This window comes from Hippocampus comes, unplaced genomic scaffold (assembly GCF_001891065.2).
Source record: "Hippocampus comes isolate QL1 unplaced genomic scaffold, H_comes_QL1_v1.1 scaffold94, whole genome shotgun sequence".
NCBI lineage: Eukaryota > Metazoa > Chordata > Actinopteri > Syngnathiformes > Syngnathidae > Hippocampus > Hippocampus comes.
In genome coordinates, this window is record NW_017806059.1 from 1,856,732 (window position 1) to 1,877,524 (window position 20,793).

Genomic DNA, 20,793 nt, shown 5'->3' on the forward strand with positions numbered 1-20,793 from the left:
TGCGCATTCCCGCCCCCTCACACACACACACACACACACACACACACACACACACACACACACACACACACACACACACACACACACACACTGTGCCCATGTATAGAAAAAAAATGATCATACGTTTTATAACAAGCTCCAGTTCATGGTGCTTGCTATGAGGATAAAGCAGGAGGTGAAAACCCTTACAGCAGCTGTTATTTTACAAATGCATTGAAAAGTACCACATAGTTTTAAAAAAATGAGAAGCAGCGGCATAACTTTGTCCTGTGAGGACAGAAGATGTATGGCTTAGGGTAGATAGTAGCAACAGTAAATGATTACCTTTTTACAAACTGGGCCTTTGTAATAAAATGCATACGGGTGAGTATTATCAATTCAGCAGCCTGGTGAAGATAGCAGTTCTGAAGCCACAGCCAGGCTGATGACTATCTCCAGGGGGACCTGAATCTGTATTCTTCACTGTGAGTCCAGGAGGGTGAGTCTGAGACCTGCTTGTATGTGTGCGGGTAAGGGAAAGGGGTTGCTTGTGTGTTGCACTGAGAGAGACATCCGTTAAGGTCTCTTCTGCCTGCAGGCCCAGATTTGACAGAACTAAGATCTATTTTCCAGGAACGAATGCAACGGAGTGACATATGAGGCTCTACGTGCACGTGAAAGCTCCAATATGCGCAAAGCATACACACTTAGTCCTTGGGCAAAGACTTACTGTATAAGGTCGGAAAATAAATTCTGTGTGTGTGTGTGTGTGTGTGTGTGTGTGTGTGTGTGTGTGTGTGTGTGTGTGTGTGTGTGTGTGTGTGTGTGTGTGTGTGTGTGTGTGTGTGTGTGTGTGTGTGTGTGTGTGTGTGTGTGTGTTTGTTTTAATCCGTACAGGCTGTGTCTATTGCGGACTGAGAAACTCTATTAAGTGTCTCACTCTGGAGAAATGTACAGACATGTTTGCACATTCTATCATCACACTTAATGGCAGTCAAACAGCACAGATAAAACACAGACAAAGACACAGGAAGACAGACAGCAGTCAGACAACATAATGCTCCTTAAACCCCGACAGACATAAGGATGTCATTTAGCCGCCACCCCCCCCCCCGACACACGCACACACACATACACACACACAGAAAATTATGACACTATAGTAGTATATGGATCCTCTAAGGTCAAACACACTCTATTTTGAGTACTGCTGCAGCTCTAATTTGTTTAAAACCATGAAACTACGAGAAAGAATGGAAATACGACTATGACGCATATGAAAAATAGGACACAATGCCAATAAAAGGAAGAAATAATGAATATACTATTTGCAGTATGTGCGGTCAGTTTACTTTTGTGCAACACCCAGGACAGATTGCCAGTCAGGCATTCATTAATGACAGTATGTGATCCTCGCAAACTGTAAGACGTCATTTTTTTAAGAACCCGTTCATCTCAAATCAGATCATCTCATCATCAGAAAAACAACATGCTCCGAGATCTCATTAGGATGTGATCCTTTTCTTCATCCTCCTCGTTCAATTTTCTTCCCCCTTTTTTACTAAAGGTGTCAAAACAGATTTCACGGCCTGTGTGGAATTGTGAATTTGCCACACCCCTTTTGAGTGCTAATTTACCCTTTTAGATTTAAACTCTCCGTGAGTGGCTTCCCTTGCCCTTTAATTAGGCTGTGGGGAGTCGACGCCAACACTAAACACACAGACTTTGAGAGGTGCACACTTTCTTTTTGTAACACACACATGCATATGTGCATGCGCACACCCAGATACACACATTGTTGTACAGTATGAATTCACACAGAAATTCAAAAGCTCCTCATCTGTGGGCCTCTTGCACACTCGGGCTCACCTCAACTTTAGAAGTCACCAAGACGCGACCAATAGAATTGGAGAGAGATGTTCTGTACATCGGCGAGTGCAGAAACAGGTCCTGTTGCTGAAGATCCAACGTCTTTTTTTTTTCTTCTCAAATCTAAAATCTTCAATAAGACGCATCCAATTTTGCCAGAGAGGCCCATGAGGCAGCAGGAGATAGATGTTTGCATTTGTAGTTTAGCAGCTTCAGTGCCTATCTATTTGCTAATGAGAGGTTTGTGATATGTGCACTCATTAAACCTAAATAAAAGTGGTTGGAAAAACATTTGCAATAGATTAGGTTGAGCACTCCCTGATGTTACAGAGGCACTTGAATTACATCCATCAGTTTCATCATGAAATCAGTGTTTCAGGCACAGTGCAGATTTATGTTGACATTAAACTTACTCTGCAGATGGAAGCAGACCATAAAATCTAATCTCAAAAGAAATGGACTAGCCTCCTTTGATACGGCTTGTACTGTAAAAGACTATTTTGTCGAGAAAACAGGAATAAACAAAGCAGTGAGCCATATCTATTAGACAATTGAGAGTTTTATATCTTACATAAGCCCTTGTTTCAGTAATTCCTCATCACGTGTGGGGAGAAAAAGAAAAAAAAAACACAAAACACTGTTAACATGGAAATTAACCTTTGCCCTTTTAGCTTTACACTCCGAACTGAAACTGAACAGAAACTAAAAAGGGAACGACAATAACAACAGTGGCAGTAGCGACTTGTTATGTTGGAAATAAGAGGGCACTTAATTGGGATCTGATAGTGTAATAGGCAGGACCTCTGATTACCAACTGCACATTGCCCTAAAATAGCCCACTGATTAGCAGCCAGGGGATTCAATTATGCTGGGGGAGAAATAAGGGCCCTTAATAGGCCACTGTATCAGAAAACATGGGACTCGGCTTTAGCTAAAGCGCTGATAATTGGTTGTTTAGTTGGGAAAGTTGAGCCTGCTGGTAATTAGTAATGCTGCTGCTGTGTCTGGAGTCACAGAACAGACGACTAGAGGCAAATGAAGAGGGGTGCTTGGGACAGTAAAGGAGGGCAAAGGTCATAAATAGAGCACTGGAGCCAAAGAGGGTGTCGATGAGGGAAGACACTGAGACATTGGGTCGTGTTGGCACAGTAAAGTTCAAGACTATTTGTTGAGAATTTCCCCCTGACAGTATATCCCTCTTGCCTTTGACAACTTAGCTCTGTTTGGGTAAGCGGCGTCTGAATTGAATTGAGGGAGAAGCTGGATTTGAACAATGGATGAGGTTTGATAGGAGAAGATGGCACATCTCTCTGGTTTTATTCACTATCCCGTGGAGGAACAGGGCTGCCCACAAGTATTCCCTCCATCCATCACTCACAGGAGAGGACCAAGTGAAAGTGTTTGACTGTTCCGGCATACGTAGAATACACAGACATTACACTGCACGCACTAGTGCTGCTGAAAGTATTCCTGCAGACAAGCAGGTGATGCAGTCAGTGGGCTGAGAATGCTGCCAATTTCTGTATACTAGGAGTTGCACAAAGAAATGACTCTGTGACTATGTTGATCTGTAAAATGTTAGGAAATAGGGGGAAATGTTATTTTCCCCATGTAAAAGCAGCTGCTTGCAAATGTCCTCTATCAAAACTGTTTGATTATACTACTCACATTTAGAGCTTTGTATTCCAACTAGAAGTAAAAGCACATTACCAAAGGGAATGAAATGTAATTTTGCATGAAAGGGGTGGCATATTCCTGTTGCCAATCTTGGTGGAGTATGATAATTAAATTAAAATTTTAATCATAAATGTCAAAGTACAATTAAAAAGTTGTAGAAGGAAGATAAGTGCTTTAACGAACATTTAGGTTTTCAACTGGAGTATCTCTACCTGACCACTGGATGGCACCTATGTAACCTTGAAGAAGAAACCCGACATGACGTCATATCATGATGCTCTGCTACATCGTAAATCCGTGAATAAAGAAATATAAAACGGACTATTGAGATGGCTGCAAGTCCACACAATACGAGACAGCAACCGCCGTCCATTCTGAAACTCTTTGCAGCCATCGAAGTTTTGACATGAGCGCAATGAAGCGAGATGCTAATACTAACCCTGCAGTGACGAAGACGCTCGTTTCTGTCCCACCATCTAATCCAGTTTTGCTCTTGAGGGTCGCCGGCGTGCTGAAGCCTATCCCGTCTGACTTCGGGCAGTAGATGAGGAAAACATCCCAACCAGAGCTGGAATCAAACCTAGCACCTCTGTACTGTGAGGTGGACGTGCTAACGAATCGCCCACCGTGCCACCGACAGACAGATCGACTGACAATTATAGTTTAATTTGGCTTGAAAAAATGATGGACAGCAGGTAAATTTACAAGCGTGGACTCCGCTCGCATTATGAACATAACGACCACAACGCCGCCTGCGTTGGGGAAGGCACAAGAAAGCAGAACCGCCCCCGGGCAGTCGAGCTCATCTCCCATCTCTGGCTTGGTAAAGATAGTTAGCGCCGCATTTGTTGTTAATGTCACCAGCATGGCGTGTCTCCTCTCCATCTGTAGATCCCGGAAGTCCCGGAAATGTTCACTGCACCTGCATGCCTGCCTGTTGTGCACAGTGGGGTTCGACAAAACTCTGGAATAACATGCAAGTGTGCACCTTGTTTGCTGTTTCTGGTTGACCTTCGAATTTTTGCTATCCATTATAGTATTATTTTTCTTTGTGTACTTCTCGTTGTCCACTGTGTGTCTATTTTTGAAGCAGTAAATTGCACACACTATATCTCGTTGGACCCAACATGGACATAGCCCTGTGATGAAAATGTTGCCATAAAAATGAAATCTATCAATATCAAGATGTAGGTTTCAGCTCTTATGCGGTTTTCCAATAGACATTGATGACTACCAATTTTGCCACGTGTAAAATTAATGAAACCTTCCCTTAATGCTCACTGGACTCCACTTAAGCTTTATCCAAACTATGACACTATACAGTTTTGACATTTTAAAAACATCTTTCAACAAAGCAAATTAGATCAGCACAACATGCCCCCCGCCCCCCACACACACACTTTTGTGGTGACTTCCGGGTGTGAGCCGTTTGTAGTTGCAATGAATAGCCACTTGATTAGGGATAGCAAGGAGGACGACAACCCATCTTGTCTTGTCTCGTGGTTTTGCACACGACACATGCCAACAGGTCATATTCCGTATTGAAAAGGGGGGTTTGCGCTTTGTTAGTGATAGAGGGATAACACATTCTAGAGGCACAAAAAGCAAACAGACAATTTCGAGGAAGCCAGCAACTGCAAAAAAGCCATGTTTTGTTTTAATTAACTTGGCCCAAGTGCACAGCAAGACAGAAAAACTGCGGCCCATCAGGGCATACTGTCCTGTGCAAAGCATACTGAATTTGTCTGGCCTATCGAACTGCAGATCGGGAAAGAAAGACAATTGCCATTGCCATTTGCTTACAGCAGAGCCTCGTTTCTTCTCAAATTCTAATCATCATTCCCAACCACTACTTGTACAGTCTAATTCCCTCCTTTCTTTCATTTGGAAAAGGCCTGTGCTTTCATCTCCGAGAATGGCTTTAATTCAAGTGGCGACATGGAATAAAGAAGGGAAGATGGAGAGAGACGTGGGTGAAGTGAGAGTTATCTGGGATGATACGGCAGCAGCCAAGACATTCGGGTGTCAATCAATCCGACGCGATGGGGCTGCAAGGGCTTGTGAGGAGGGCGCGTTTGATCTGTGTCTTTCAAAGAGGAAAAAGCAGGAAGGGCCATCACAGATGATTTGCCTCTCACTGCTGGCCCTGGTGCCACTGACAGAGAGCAATCACATGCAGGTTAATTCAACATCCACCTTCTTAATCTTTTTTTCCGTTCCCTTTCTTTTGGTCTTGTTATGTCTAGTTAGATGAAGTGCAGATTTTTTTTTTGGGGGGGGGGGGGTCACCAACTCCCCCTTTTTAGAAAGCCAGAAAGATCACAAGCGCATTTTCAATTATTCCCGCCTCCTCCAACCACCTCTAGTTTGAATGCACTGATGTGGGAAATGTGAGAGATGTGGGAGTTGTTCTTTTTCTACTTATGCAGTGTTTTATTTTCATGCCATTTGACAGAAGCAAGATCATCACATCAATTAAGATGATCACCATGAATGACAGTCAAAAAGTAAAGCCGTGGTTTTCCTTGTTGAATGTGTTGTACTCATATTTGTCATGTAAATTTTGAATAAAAGAGGTGAATACTACAGAATGCAAGTTCCAAAAGCATCCTAACCTTCAAACTGCAACTCTGACCATGAACTACATGCTGACAGTTGTTTATGTGGTTATGATGAATTGTGGTCATACCATGACCCCTTTGAATGTGGCCTTGAAATTTCCTCAACAGGATTTTGGAATTATTATTGTGTTTTCTGATAACTGACAATTAAAAATGGAAGGGGGGGAAAAATCAAATAAAAACCAAAAGAGTCTTTGCAGCAATGTCATCAGTGAAACGGAGGTAAGGGAAATTGTGGGGTGAAAGGTTTTCAGGAAGCACTGGGTTAGAGGTGAGAGGATACGGTTTAGGTTCAGCTGTAGAGAACAGACCGCCCCTGCATCTAAAAAATTATTATAACTTCATAACTGTTTCAAAATAAATAAATAAATAAATAAATAAAACGTTTTTAGAAACAACACAAGGGCAAAATTGGACTTATTTAGTTTCAATAAAAAATGAACAATAGTGCTGCAAAAATGCAATGTGTTCCACAGTTTAAAGAGGTCAGAAGGATAACAGGATAAAGGCTACCTCTTCTGTTCCGATGAAGGACAAGCACTTTGTCAATTGGATTTGGTGGCTCTCCAAGGACAAATAAAGACCAATGGGATTCAACGAAACCAACAGAGGAAGAACATGATTTCATCTGTCTCTGTGGTCTGAGTGACTGACAAGAAGGACTAGATCAGCAATCTTTGAGAGTCGTCTCTTTGTGGCAGTGAATAGCAAGACTTGATCTCGAGACAAAAAGAATGTTCAACCAAAAGAGAACATCTGACCTCTACGGATATTATAAAGCTTGGGTTGGTTGACCTCAACTACCTCAGACGTCTTTGGTTGGATTTATTCAAAACCCATAGGATTCTTTCACTGAAATAGACACATACTACTCCTTGAAAATTGAAAAAAAAAATGATCAGAAGGTTAAATAAAATGGTAAAAAAGGAGAAATTAGCAAACCTTATACAGTACAGACAGTGAGGAACAATAAAACCTGGATGATGTTGTCTGAGGCTGCCACGGAAAATGTATTTTTGTATCAAATGTGTTGTGTTTGGCTAGGAAATCACAGAAAATATATTTTTAAATGATTTACCTGCATGTAGGTAAGCAAGGTCGGGATTCTCAATGTCAGGGTGCCTGTCCTTTAGGTGGTTGCGGAACTCTATAGGAGAGTTGGTGCCGTAGTCACATTTTGGACAGTTGTACATCTTCACCCCTTCGTGTTTTCCTGTATGGAGGATGTGCTTTCGAATGTTCTCAGCACAGTTGGATCTGGAAGAGGGGTAAGAAAAATAAATACAGTAAAATAAATCATTTTATATATATATATATATATATATATATCTCCCTAACGCCATTTGTAAAAGTATAACCGATCGCCTTAAGCTTGAACTCTGCGTTGTCAGCATGTCTCGAGCAAGGAGCCATTTTGGGGTCGAAATATTACCGTAATGACAATACACAAGGCGCATCAGATTTTAAGGCGCGCTGTGAGCTTTTAGAGAAAATGGATGGCTTTTCGGTGCGCCTTTTCGTGCGGAAAATACGGCACACAAACACACACACACACACACACACGCACACAAACATAAGTGTATAATGTACATGAATGCCCTCCATGATTATTGGCAGCCCTGGTTAAGATGGTTTAAAAGCCTTGAAATCAATTCAATTTTTATTGCAGAGCTCAAACTGACAATTGTAGACATGGTTCATGAGATACAAAATCAACTCTTCCCATGGCCATCTCAGTCTTTTGAAAACATGTGGTGTGAGCAAGAGAGGAAAGTGCAGAGAAGAGGACGTATGTCGTTGGATGATTTGTGCAAATGGGACTGGTCCAAGATCCCTCTTTCTGTATTATCTGATCTTGTGAGACATTATAGAAACATATTAGGTATAAATGGGATTGTACAAAGTATTAATATCATAGCTGCTAATTATTGTGGTACACTTTATTTGATGTAAAATCATTATTTCTTACTGTGGGATTTTTTTTTCAACTGAATAAATGCACTTGAACGAAAGGTTGGCTTTTCCTTTTTCATTATTTTTATTATTTGAAAAAAAAAAAAAAAAACGGCCAAGATAGAAGCTAAAGAAAACATTTTAACCAGAGGGGTGTCAATTATTATGGAAGGTGCTATGTACATGTTTACGGATTAACCGGGGGTCCGTAACCCGCGGCTTGAGAGTCGCATGCGGCTCTTTAGCGCCGCCCTTAGGGGCTCCCTGGAGCTTTTTCAAAAATGTATGAAAATGGAAAAAAATGGGGGACGGAAATATATTTTTTGTTTTAATATGGTTTTTGTAGGAGGACAAACATGACATAAACATTCTTAATGTTTTCCAATGCTGTAAAAATGTGTAGAATAAATATTACATTTCAACATTTCTGTCAAAGATTTGCATCATAGCCTGCGACACACGTTTCAATTGGCAGGGCGGGATGCCAGGCAGGTGGCTATTGTAAAAAAAAAAAAAAAAAAACAAAAAAAAAAAAACGACGTTTCATGTAAAATCCACCGAGGGTACTGGCAAAGGATGGGAATCTGAAGGGCCGAAAGAAGCATTTTAAAACAGTACACGTGAGCTACGATAGTTAACACGCCGCAGAAGTGCGTCCCATGCCTCCGCGTCAGGTCTCGATGATGGTAGACAGTAATTTCCTTTTCACAAACCCGCAAACTCTTGTGTCTACATTATTTTTCTGTTTCGTTCATCTTAGGGGCCGTTGTGGATGTTGCTCACGATGGCATGCATATGTGTAAGTGCATGCGTGAGTGGTAATGGGTCGATCGAGGGAGGATCTTTGATCAAAAAGTAGATCTTCGCTCAAAAAAGGTTGGGCACCCCTGCTCTACAGGATCCATTGCCGGGAAAAAAAAACCCCAAACAAAAACATTTGATAGTGAAGGCTCATTGTGTAGTAGGCTAATATAGATACTTATGCTTTCATTTAAGGCATATATAAGGTTTTTAATTTTTTTGCAGCTCCAGACATATTTGTTTTTTGCCTTTTTGGTCCAATGTGGGTCTTTCAACATTTTGGGATGCCGGCCGCTGGGTTAAACAGACATACCAATTTCCGGGTCTCCTAAAAAGTGATTGATTGTTTAGGACACTTTGGCTCGGCACCGGTGATAGGCGAGTTTTGAAGGCAAAAAAAAAAAAATCCTGTTCCTCCATGATAAAGTTTGCCATACAAACTTTCGTTCCAATTGCTATTAACGCAAATATATTTTTGGCAAATGTATGCATTACATAAACATTTTTGAGCTGGGACAGCAGCCATATTTGGGTGGAATCGCAATGCATTAATTTTCTCAAGAAATATGTTTCAAAAGGAAAGCCATCTTAAAACATGGATAATCCTGCAATTCCTTCCTTGATTCATTTTTCTTGGTAGCATATAGCAAGAAACAACGCTCACAAGCCAATTAAAAATTTGTGGAATGAAGTAGACCAGAGATTGACTGTTGTCCAGTATCACTGATCTGTAACCTCACATGCCTTTGCAATGAATGGACAAAGGTATATTTAAACATCTTATAAAAGTGTGGCAAAGAGAGGAACATATAAAGCTTCTGGTAAACAGTTTGTAAGTACAACAGCCAGAATACTTTCTCCACCATATACAGTATTGCAAGTATATGAAATATGTAGTCATTAAATATATTTCTAATTATGCCAATGAGTATCCTACAGTGCACAAAAATGTGTGTTTGAATCTGATAAGGGTGCTCGATGTGTTACTGTATGATGTACAGGATGTAACAATGTCAGTGCAGAGTCACACGCAACCCTCTGCTGATTAATGATGCTGCCTCACCCGCTGCAAGGCTCGATTTAAACCTGTCCAAGAAAACACACACTCACGCACACACACTGATACGAGGAACTGAATGAGCAAATGTCTGATTGGTCCAAATGTACCAGTGCTAGGATTATACACACTGGAATTTAAAAAAAAAACCCTATTCAAATGCAAGTTTTTTGCAATACAAATAAGATCAAAGATAAAACCAAGATTAAAACAAAAATATTAAAAAAATTAAACATTTAAAATAGTTCCCCCTAATAATGTGACCTACCTACTGTATACCATTTTCAACTCAATTAAAATAACAATGAAATATTTCAGAGGGATGGGAGTCAGCACACATGCCACCATTTAAAGTGCCTTTGATTCACCCCAAATTAAATTCAACTGTTCCATTTATCGTTTCGTACAAAGAGCTTCCAAAGCATAAAAATAATCCCATTGTTCAAAGATATAAATCAGGAGAAGAGTACAAAATAATTTCTAAGGTATTAAATAAAGTCCCCTGCAAAAGTACTGGAACGGGAAGATCAAGTCCTTTATTTTTGTTGTATACATTTGTGTTTCTGACCAAATGATGGATTCGGTTTTTATTTCAAATTATGTTACACAGCCATCGAGGGTATGATGCATAACATAAAAGGAAAGGGAAAACATTGAAAGCATTATGCTTTGGGGCTGCTTTTCTTCAGCTAGAATTGGGACTTTAGTCAAAGTGGAAGGAATTATGAACAGTTCTCAACAACAGTCAGTGTTAGCACGGAACCTTCAGGCTTCTGTTCAAAAGCAAAGGGCAGTTGTGTGCTAACTCCCAATGAAGGCTCACCACACACAGCAAACGACATAGCCAAAAGTGACTGAACTGCACAATTGTGGGAGATCGGAAAAAAAAAAAAAAAACTACAGTCGGCGACTTCCCAACACACGTTAGAAAATTGACCTCCACAAACATGCCAACTCACTGTGCTGAAAAAGTGCGACCCCAGCGCTCGTAAAGGGAAACAATGTTTGGATGTGACGCATGCTGTGCACTGTACTCTTGTTTTCTATTCAACCACAAACAACATGTTGAGATTGTTAAGGAAGATACAATTTTCCCTGGCCACTGTAGCTTTTATAATACAAGAGAAAGTCCCCCCCCCCAAATAAATAAATAAAAGTTGAGTGAGTGAGTGTGGGTGTAGCCAAAAAAGTGCCCAACAGTAGGCCACTCATGAAAAGTAGTGGCTGAACCCTGCACAATGCGTGACAATTCAGTCACACAGCCGCATCCCCAGTTATACGAGGGTGTGCACCAACACGTTGTTTTGTTTACCTTCTCAAAAAGATGTCTTTTTTTTTTTTTACCAAGTTGATCAGAATTTTAGTGATTATTATTATAATTATTTTTTTACCAAGTTGATCAGAATTTTAGTGATTATTATTATAATTATTTTTTTACCAAGTTGATCAGAATTTTAGTGATTATTATTATAATTATTTTTTTACCAAGTTGATCAGAATTTTAGTGATTATTATTATAATTATTTATTTTACCAAGTTGATCAGAATATAGGTGATTATCATTATAATTATTGTTGTTTTATATTACATTATTTGTCTTAGTCTCATTATTTACACACACCATCAAAGTGTGTCAACTTTTTTTAAAAAATACACCTTATCCACTGTCCGTAATTTTACATGTATTGTACATATGGCTGCACAAAGACATCGTGTAAGCAAGAATGTATAGCAGAGGAACATTTTTTCTTTTCCACGGACACAAACACACACCATCATGCCTTGATGGATGGGATATTCATGCTCAGTTTGGAGCTGACATTCTGGACAATATAATACACAATTACTCTCCCTTATCACCTTGGCTGGGCCAATAAAGCCTTACTGCGCCATAGCTCAAACAAGCTGAAGAGAAAATTTGTTTTCACTTTTGCAGAGACACCAATCTCCATCACGGGCCATAGTACACTGCAGCTCCAAAAAATAACCTATGTTCTGCTCATGCTATATAAAATCCATGAACACTAGCCATTGATCAACCTTGAGTGCAGGTCAGAAAGATGAATGGCACCGTGTAATACTGTGTTAATCCAAATGTAAACTGTTCATAAAAGCGGTAATCACATCGATTTGCTGTGTTCACCCAAATATAAAAGTTTCCTAAAAGTAGTCATCAGATCTAATGAGTGAAATACATATACACAGTAAAACTCTCGTACCAGGTTTTCATAAAAGACTATTAACACTGCACATCTTGAAAAGTGAAGGAAGCATAGTGGTGGCCATATCTTGCTTTGGGATTATTATTCAACCGCACGGGCGATTTTGTCAAAGTGGACCATCGGTCACAAAACAAAATGAATGAATAAATAACATCAGAAAAACTTGATGTTTTCAAAGGAGTTTGTTCACTTTCATGGGTCAAAGAAGGGAGGGATAGTAGTGTGGAATTTACAGAAGGCTATGGGACAGAAAAAAAGCTAAGTTCCCTTCGGACAAACCAGAATAGATTCACGAGTAAGTGATCAGTACAAATTCACCACGTACTTACAGTCCTCATAATGAATCAGCTATTTGAATGCCTCATTTAGAAATCCACGGGATCAGTCGCCGAAATTCTAAACATGCTGTATGAAAGCATAGTGTCGAAACATCGGGCTCCTCAGGCATCCGAGGTGATTAAACTGTGGATGCATTTGCTCATGTCATGAAAACTAACAGACTTCCAGTCGTTGATTGTCACAGACATATTACTGAAATGTGCATACATTACGAAGAGTGATATATTTTGCAAAAAGTGAAAGTAAAATATGTATTAAAGGCAACACTTCAAAACTTCTGAAACGAGCGTAGGTGGATTCCTAGGGGGGGGTATACTATCTCTCAGATATGGTAATGGTGTAATTGTCATATTAAAACAACACAGTGAGCATTTAGAAGTCAGTAGGTGCCACAGTTAGTGAAAGCCCGCACCAGCCCTCCTCCTATACACTGTATTAATTAGTCCGACACTGTTTCAACTTCTTCCCCCATCAATGCACTCACCATGGGAATCAGCCATACTGATGCTGAGTGTGTACATCACCCCTTCTGTCAAATTCTGTCTCTGCCGCTCTCCTGCCCTCTTTTATTTTAATAATTTTCACATTTTCCCATGCGGCAAGCGTATGGTAATTGGAAACGTGTAATTGAGAGCCACTTGTGTAGAGGACAGTCAAATGTGTTTGCGTTAAAGGGTGTGTGAGGTGCTTATTTAGATCAGTGGTGTTTTTTGGACTTTAACTGCCAAGAAAACCCATTAACAATCCTTAGCAGCCTCCACATGCCTCCCTCCGCTTTACAAGGTTGCAAACATTTCTGCCGCTGTCAAGAGGCATGTCATCCTCAAAGCCACCATAATTCAAACTGAAGCAGCATTTTCAAGCAAAGTGAAATATGTAGCACCGTTCCAGAAACAGTCATTAGTTGGTGGCAGGAGTCAGGGGCTGTGTATCAATTAGACAATTCAGTTTTCCACTTTGACTTTAAGAATGTAAATAAACAAACACATAGATAAATAAATAAATACCCAATAGCAAAAGTTTAGCAATTTGCATAAAAAGCTGGCAAATAGTGCCACAGACATAATCGGCACCATTTTCTTTTTTGGACCACAGCAAAGAAATCTAGCATCTATATCCATTTGAATAGCTACAAATAATAAGCAACGTATGATAGACTAGTTTCTACCCAGTCATTTTTAAGCATTTCAGAATCAAGCCTCAGTGGATAGAATCTCCTCAAAAAGACAATTCATTTGTCTCACACGCTGATGTTCAGATTCAGAACACAATTATTTGATGAACAGTGGATCCCCACATATTAGAGGTCCAGCACCCACAGAGTTACGCATTTGCAATTTTTTGTATTATATTCTTGGTTTGTTTTTGGGAATCAACCCCCATTTTGAGGAAAATAGTCTGGCAGTTTTTTTCCTGTTTTGTTGATTTTTTTTTTCTTCCGCTTCACTGCATTTATAATGGCTGTCAATTAGATCCAGATTTTGGCTATACGTGGGCCAGCCCTGTCCCTATCCCCACAGGCGTTCACTATCATGTAATTTTGCTCCTCTCACATCCAAACACCTCTTATATAATTTATCTGATCTAAACATGGTGCTTGATAAAATGAGTCTGTTTAAAAATGTAAACGTTTCAGCTAATAATGGCATTCATAGAACGTAATAACACTGACTGAGGTATTTGAGTGTGTTTCCATATACTGTACAAACCAATGTAAATGCATTCACAAATCTTCAGAACCAGACAAAAAAAATCTATTTAAGTGACAATTTCCGTTTAATTTAAAACATGGTATGATGGTGTTTTAATGACATGGACCCGTCAGTGTCTGTGACATTGTGTCTGAATGCATGTTCGGGAGATGTGACTGGGATTGTTCATAATGAGATGGAACAGTGTAGGAGATTAGAGCAGCCCCATTTCACTTCCTACATCCAGTTTTTACAGCAACACACACTCGCTCGTGCGCGCGCGCACACACACACACACGCACACACGCACACACGCACACACGCACACACACACACACACACACACACACACACACACACACACACACGCACACACAGACACACTGACACACGCGCGCACACACGCGCACGCAGAAACTGTGCCACCTGCTTGCCATACTACCTATTCCCCCAAGCACCATGCACCCCCTCTTGATAATCATTGGCCATCAGCACCACCAAGTGTGGGCAGGTCATTGAGCTGGTACCAACCTGTATTCGCACCAGGGGCAACGGTATGGTTTCTCCCCAGTGTGAACACGATTGTGTCTTGACAGGTGGGACTGCGTAGTTGAAGCGAAGTTGCAAAGTTTACATTTGAAGGGTCTCTCTCCTGCGGAGCAGAGCGATTTGACAATTAAATTGGCATCATAAAAAAAAGAATTGCAAAATCTGGAATCCGTCGAATTAACACATGCCGACATGTACAGAAAGGAGATAACGTTTGCAGTGGGAGCATAAGACAAATAAAGAGCAAACTGAATTATAAAAATGTACATTTACACTCAAAACATGATTATTGACCCTTGGGCACACATCAGCACTTAAGAGCAGTGTGTTGTTTCATTTTCTCATTTCCTCCCCCAAAACACTATTATTGACAGCCCATCAAAAAAATATTCAATTTCCCTGAACGCCAGACTGACATGGTGGAATGATAACTAAAATTAAAAAATCTCAGCCTTGCTGGTACACATGCCTATCAATGACAGCAGCATGTCACACAGACGCAGTCTTGTTTGTAGCATAGTTGCTAAAATTATGTGGAGGGGAAAATATTACTTTTATTTTATTTATTTTATCTTGAAGTGTCACTCTCAATCTGAGTTTATACATTGGTGGTTGTGTGTGTGAATTTCGTACCTGTGTGCTGGCGTCTGTGCTTGGTGAGAGCATGCCGTGTGCCTCCAGCAAAACCACACAGGTCACAGAGGAAAGTCTTTTCACCTGGACAAGGAGAAGAAACAGTCATTTACACATCTTATTGCCTACGGAGCAAAAAAGGAAGTAGATACATAATTCTATAACATGTAGGGACCATTATATAGTTGCCATAGAAAACAAAGTGTGATTTATCACCATTTTGTGTTACTGTGCCTTTGGTTTATGCTTATTTTGACACAAAAATAATTTTAAAAAAACGTCTTTCTGCAGTGATTTTAAGTCTGTTGCGTCAAACTTTTTTGACATTTAAGAACTAATGGGAAAAAAAGTTATTGCTAAAGCATCACTCAGGAAAATATTAAGGATGTTCAAGACCACTTTTTTTCAGATTGATACCACTCGAATCTTGAGTAGTTACCAATACCACTAGAAATTTTGAAACCTCAAATTTCCCCAATACATCATTTTAAAGAGAGGCCTACATATCTCAACAGAGCATTTTCTTTAAAATTGAAAAATGTTGATGTCAAATTTCTATGGTCACTTTTCCATGTGTTCATAAAATACATATTTTGTATGTAAAACACTATAAAATAAATTTAGGGGCCAGAAGTCCCAATCAAAATACGTGGTTGCACAACTTCAAAGAATTAGATTGAATATAACTGTGCTTCAAGTAACAATGAAGAATATCTACCATTTAACCACAATTTTGGCAGCACAAGTTTGTCACCGTTTAATTCTGCTGTGGCATTTCAGTTGGAAAACTGGGTGACACCCACGTAATGAAGTACATGACTAAGAAGTAGAAGAACAAGAAGAAGAGGAGGAGGCAATTTGACATCACGTCATATGACTCTTTTGAGCTGTAAATAACTAAATACGAGAGTGAATGTTGAGAATTACAACACGTACCAAACCAGAATGTCTGGTACAGGCCCAAAAAGCTACGTTAAGCTTAGTTTACGTGACTAAAAGTTTTTAGTGAACTTTGACAGTCTATAGCCACAGAAAAGTACAGCAAGACTTTAGATAGGAATGTGAGAGTGCAGTAAATTGCATTTGATCTGTGAAGGCACCATTAATGCTGAAAGGTACATCTAGATTTTGGAGAAACATACACTACCATCAAAGCAATATCTGTTTTATGGACACCCCTGCTTATTCCAGCAAGGCAATGCCAAACTACATTTTGCACGTACTACAACAACATGGCTTCGTAGTAAAAGAGTGTGGGTACTTGACTGGCCTGCCTGCAGTCCAGACGTGCCTCCCTTTGAATATGTGTGGCCCATTGTGAAGCGTAAAATAAGACAACAGAGACCCCGGACTGTTGCACAGCTGAAGCTGTACCTTCAAGCAAAAATGTGCAATAATTCCACCCCCAAACTTTCAACAACTAGTGTCCTCAGTTCCCAAACCTTTATTGAATGTTAAAAGAAAAGGTGATGTAACACAGTGGTAAAGGTGACCCTGTCCCAATGATTATTTGTTAAAATCAATAATACATTAAATATCTTCTTTGTAGTGTCTTCCATTAAATATAGGTTGAACATGATTTGTAATTCATTGCATTCTGTTTTTATGTTGAGCGCAACATCCCGTCACTGAACTTGGGTTTGTAATAATTTGTGGAAGCCACGGCGATCTTGCTGCCGTGCAACTACAGCAACAGCTTGAGGTGAAAAGGAGTGGTCGACAGCTAAACCGTCTTCATCTTTGCTTTTCTTCTGGGTGGGCGTCGGTACTCACCCATCCCAAGAAAATATTACAAAAAGTTATAACTAAATAGAAAATGTGTTAGAAGGGTATTTTAAAGTAGTATAAAAATAGAATAGAACGAGTATAGTAAATATATGAGAAGCTCACAGATGAGCCATGCAAGAGTCACAGATCAGTAGTGTATATCCATCAGAGCTCTCACAGCTAAGTAATTCCTCCAATCAGATGGATCCATGTAAATATGTCGGATGAGAGACGGGAAATTGCCAGTGTGGTTTATTGACTGTGATAAAATCTGAAAAGCACCGCTGAACATAATTACATACTTGTCAGAGCCATAAAAATTAGCTTTATTATCAATGGGATGGTTTTCTACAACTTCATTTGGGGGCGATGCCGTCCAGATGGGGAGCGTGGAGAGCTTTTTCACACTCCTCCTCCCTTCTCTGCATCTGGCCTTGTCATTAACAGCATGACGAGCTTGCTCTTGCTTTCTCTCGCCCATGTGTGCAGAATTTCACACACAGACAGTGCAGACACACACTTACATACTCACAAACCCTAACACACAGCAAGACTTAGACCCACTCTGCAACATTTGGGACATACATGCATACATCCATACATCCAGATTTCAAATCTAACTCTGAGAAGCTTAAATTCAGTACCATCTAACGCGGATAAATCAGCCTTAAAAAGCAGCATTTTTCAAGTGACACGTAAAGATTCCACTTTACTAAAAATCATTATCCCCCACACCCCCCCGAAAAAAATACCTGTCAAAAATCCAATAGCAGTACGCAGGATTATATTTGTTAGACAAATAAAACTTGAGCCATATCGGACAATGAATGCTCAATATAAGATGGACTGTGCTACTATTTTATATACTTGCGAAAAGTGATACGGTGCTTTATGTAATCCGTCTGGCCCTCTTTTAATTTGGAGATGTGTTTTCCCCTTAAATTGACACATTTAGGCTGCAGTTATAATAGTACAGTTCATATTGTCACATGCAGTCGTCAATATTATTATGATTAAAAGTGCACCTATTATGTGGTCCACAATGTGACAATGATAGCAATCGTATTTTGTGCAGAACGGCAGCACAAATGAGGTACTACCGACTCCATTGTCTCTAGCCTGTCCACGCTATCCGCTTAGACCTTCACTTTATATGAGAAAGTATAAAGCCGGTCACTCCTCTAGCCCTTTCCCTCTCTCCATCTCTCATTACACCCAGTGCTCCAAGACCTCACCACAGAAAAATCCATAACCATCGATCCTTATGCCTAGCTGCGGTCGCCACAATTATTCTTGAGCATTCTTGAGGAGAAAACATTGGCAATAAATTACTCGTGTGCTTTTCATCTGCTGATCTGTGGTGGAACAATCTCTGGTGACCAAAAAGGCAAGGCGGTGCCGCAGTGATACAATGTTGCCTGAAATGAGTGTTGTACAGACTAGTCTACTTGTCTTAAGCGACCTTATGACTCCATAATGACATTTGGAGTGTGACGTCGACCGGTCACTAATCGCACACTTTTGACTTGAGGAGAAAATAGAGCTGCTTGCAGCAAACTGAATGAAACAAGTCCATCACCTTTACTGACAAGGGATATGTCAGAGAGAGAACCGGTGAAAGGGACAGTGAGGAAATGATTCCACCACACACAAAGATGCCCACCATCACTTGCACAAACAGCAAATGCCCGCCATGCAGAACCTGCTCTTGTGGTAGGCCCAGAAAGGGAAAAGGTTTGGCCAAGTTACCCGGCTGTCCCAGTAGAAAGCACACTGTACAAGTGGATTTTTTTCTCTGCCTGGAAAAAACATCACACAAGAGTGGGCGATCATGACTTCACTCAGCATATGTCCATGTGCTTGAGTTTGACGTGCATTTTTGTGTAAATTCCCATTAGTAAAGAATACTCAGCATAGCATGGCTTCCTCCCGTGACGTCAGACAACACGAATGTAGCCCGATTTTGAGCCGACATATGTCGCAGACAAACGTAGTGTCTTGTATTTGACTTCGAGTTGTCTTGATGCATCGTAGCCCATGTAGTGTGACATACTCAACAATTGGCCGTGAGGCAGCTAGGCGACTTCACAACCACAATGATGAAAGTCCGGCATTTCCGAATTTTTGTTCGTCTTGCTGAATAGTGTGACATGTCCTACGTCGTCTTTCGATTGGTTCTTCGGCATTCATCAATAGGAAGACAGTGACCTCCTAGTTATGATGAGTGACTGGATGTGGCACACGCAATCACAATGTGGTTTACAGTATTTCAAAAGTGACTTGAACAAAAGGGGAAATATTGAAAGTATACGTAGCTTTTCAGCTCATGCTACATTTGCTGACTGCAAAGCTAGTAGCTGATCAGCAAATGTGGTGTCATTAAACAAATTCATTACCTCCAGTTCTTTTTGGAGAAGAGACAGTCCATACCGCCCTCTCTCCACCACCCAAGAAACAGTACACTTCTTTTCTGCAGTTTTCCACATCACAATACGAATCGATTCAGGCTCCTGAGAGTTTCAGATTTCGCCAAGAAAAAATGCAGTCATGAGAATATATAGAGACAATATGATAATGAGAGGCGGGGAGTTACGCCTCCATGCAAATCCCGGAAACGAAGAAACTAACATGTCATCGGACCCGGTGTGGCTGGAAAAAGTTGGGAGTGGTGAGGTGAGACCAGATCACCACTACCCACCATTCATTGTCTTTGGTCTGAGCTTTGATGTGATGGCAGCAACACAAATACTTGAGATAACAGTTCCTCTTTTGATGTCAAACATGTCCTCTGGAGGGGTCCTAAACGTGGTGGGGGTGAGGGGGCACTAAAGGTTATTGTAATCACAGTAAGCAGGATATACCCTCAACAGCATACTACATTCTTGCTTTCAAGTGTTTGAACAGATCCAACAACAGAGATGGGCTAAAAAAATCACAGTAAGGAATAAATTCCTTAACAATGTCTATTTGACTTCCATCACATTAGTGTTGACTAGTGAAAAAAAAACTGAAATCATACAATCACGTCAAGTCAGGACTGGAAGCTCACCTATCTTCCCCACAACTAAACACACATCTGCCCTTAGTGACATGAATCACCTGAGCATTTTTATATTCAACAAATAATATGTAGCATTACCATTAACCTCTGAAAGCACATGCATCTTTCTTGATGCTTGCACGATGCACCATATTTAAAAGTACCTTAATGCAAAACTATAAAATATCTTTGAATCCAAACAGTACCACTTTCCCTAGTGTGTGTGTGTGTGTGTGTGTGTGTGTGTGTGTGTGTGTGTGTGTGTGTGTTTATAAGCATATATATTCCATTATAAGTGTGTATGTTTCAACCCTGGCGGACTCGCCATGCTATAATTGCTTCCCTCATTAGTTATGTTTTAACAGGAGAGGACGGGAGGGCAATTAATTTTACCGCTTAATTTTTGACACGGAATCCGCTGCTGTATTGATGTGCTCGCCATTTTGGCTCTCATTTTTCAGAGAAATTAATTGACAAAGTACGAAGATTTATCAACATATCGCCAGATTAAGCGACAAACTGAGGCAATGAGGAAATCAATTGTAGCCCTGTCGCGGTGTTCAGCCCCCAACACATCCCTCCGTGTCACCGCAGA

The 20,793-nt window shown here is 40.4% G+C and overlaps 1 protein-coding gene across 1 annotated transcript in view; it reads right to left on the bottom strand.

The window, feature by feature from the left end:
- Positions 1 to 20,793, bottom strand: part of znf407 (zinc finger protein 407) — a 179,611-nt gene that overhangs the window by 49,085 nt on the left and 109,733 nt on the right. The window contains exons 7-9 of the mRNA XM_019893062.1: positions 15,392 to 15,475; positions 14,741 to 14,861; positions 7,225 to 7,403 (exon numbers count right to left, since the gene is read on the bottom strand). Of these exons, the coding sequence (XP_019748621.1) occupies positions 7,225 to 7,403; positions 14,741 to 14,861; positions 15,392 to 15,475 (384 nt within the window). The remainder of the gene's footprint in view (positions 1 to 7,224; positions 7,404 to 14,740; positions 14,862 to 15,391; positions 15,476 to 20,793) is intronic.